At 44.6% G+C, this 1,555-nt stretch overlaps 1 protein-coding gene and 1 pseudogene across 1 annotated transcript; one reads left to right on the top strand and one right to left on the bottom strand.

Annotated features, from left to right (window-relative positions):
• The first annotated feature begins 315 nt into the window (after positions 1-315).
• Positions 316-1,536, top strand: LOC119594187. The gene is made up of 2 exons (XM_037943257.1): positions 316-438; positions 629-1,536. Exon 2 carries the CDS (start codon positions 703-705, stop codon positions 1,306-1,308), a length of 606 nt encoding a protein of 201 aa, XP_037799185.1. The 5' UTR covers positions 316-438; positions 629-702; the 3' UTR covers positions 1,309-1,536.
• The window catches only part of LOC119594186, an 18,451-nt pseudogene continuing 18,152 nt past the window's right edge, over positions 1,257-1,555 (bottom strand).

The raw sequence follows: 1,555 nt of genomic DNA, 5'->3' as shown, positions 1-1,555 counted from the left end.
ATTTCTTCATTGAATATAACAAGAACAAGCTATATTATAAACAGAGAGTGATAATTCAGAATTAAACTTTACTGGAAAAAATATAATTTTCATATACAGTCCACATATTATCATAAAAATATATTATAAAGATTTAAAAATAAATACAGACATGTTAGATACAAATATTATACAAACTGCACAACGCAAATCCAAAAAATACAGTATCAGTGGAAGATTCAAACGTTTGATGCTGGAGATAAACATCGGATGTTGGAGATAAAGAGACGCAGAAACGGGCTACTAAACGCGCATTGTTATTGTCATACAAGGCCAGTATACCGCATTGTTAGTGTCAGGTGGTGCCAGCATCCACTGTCGCTCAGCTGCCGTTTGATAATTTGTCTCTTGAGTGCTGCAAGTGTCAGTCAAGATCGGAACAGTTGGTGATTATCTTCGGTAAGTAAAAAGTTCGTTCATAGGCTGATTGATTTAAAAGGTGATTCAAATCTGATTGTGTGAGATAAGGTATTTAGTTGGATATATTTTATTCTGTCGTTACTAAACAAAGGGAAACCACTTTGAGAGTGACGATGATGTTTCTCTATACGGCAAATCCTGAAGTAGTATTCACTCTATATTCGAACAGATATACAGCATCTCAGTGAAAGGAAAGCCAAGAGCAAGTCCATTTTCTCCTCTTTGTCTCCCACTCTTACGGCGATGGTGAAAACAGTTCTGGCCATTCCCGCCTTCATCCTGGCGCTGACCATTTTGCCAGCGTCCACGACCGTCCCTCCCGATAAGGCGTCCAATTCCACCGGCGAAGCTGTCATCAAGAACTGCTCGACGATCTGCATCCCCTTCTTGGGCAACGCCTTCGTGTACTGCATCGCCGACGCGAGGGAACAGCTTTACCTCCGCCAGGTCGTGTGGACGGACCCCCACGGCAGGGACGTCTTGCCCTGGGCACCCGAGAGACACGCCTTCGTCCTCGGGAACTCCTCTTTCCTCTCCCATTCGTACCTCGTCTTCCAGGACTTCAACGCCACCATCGCCGGAACCTACTGGTGCTCGGTCCTGGTGAAAGGGTCCTTCGCGGGTCGAGCCTCGATTCGAATCCAGGTCTCGAGCTCGAACGAAACGACGCCCGTTCAGTGCCAGTGCGAGCTCCAAGGTTTGCCACGAAGCGAACGGAGGGCGGAAGAAAAGTGTCAGCTCGAATCATCAGCTCAACGTGGTCCTGACAAACTGGTGGAAAAGGCCTGTCAGCAAGGAACGTCATTAAGAGTGTCCGAGGACGAGTGCCGTCTTCCTTCGTCAGTATAAACCAGAATTCCAAAGACGTTTGCCAGAGAGCGTCAGGAGATTTTCTCAGCCAATGGTACGGTGCTCTCTTCAAGCGGCCGTGTACCTGACAAGAGATCAAGATTGATTAAAGCATAGAAAGAAATATGTAGTTGTTGTAATCTAGTTTCCTAGAATGTAAATTGATTGATGTGGTGTGTCACGATGATTATGATGTTATTACAAACAAAATAAAATGAACCCATTGTTTTTGTTGTTTTGATTTTAC

This window comes from Penaeus monodon, chromosome 33, assembly GCF_015228065.2.
Source record: "Penaeus monodon isolate SGIC_2016 chromosome 33, NSTDA_Pmon_1, whole genome shotgun sequence".
Taxonomy (NCBI): Eukaryota; Metazoa; Arthropoda; class Malacostraca; order Decapoda; family Penaeidae; genus Penaeus; species Penaeus monodon.
This window is presented reverse-complemented; position numbering and strand designations above follow the sequence as displayed.

Excerpts from the sequence above, each read along its gene's own strand:
- LOC119594187 (XM_037943257.1), top strand. The coding sequence starts at position 703 with ATGGTGAAAACAGTTCTGGCCATTCCCGCCTTCATCCTGGCGCTGACC.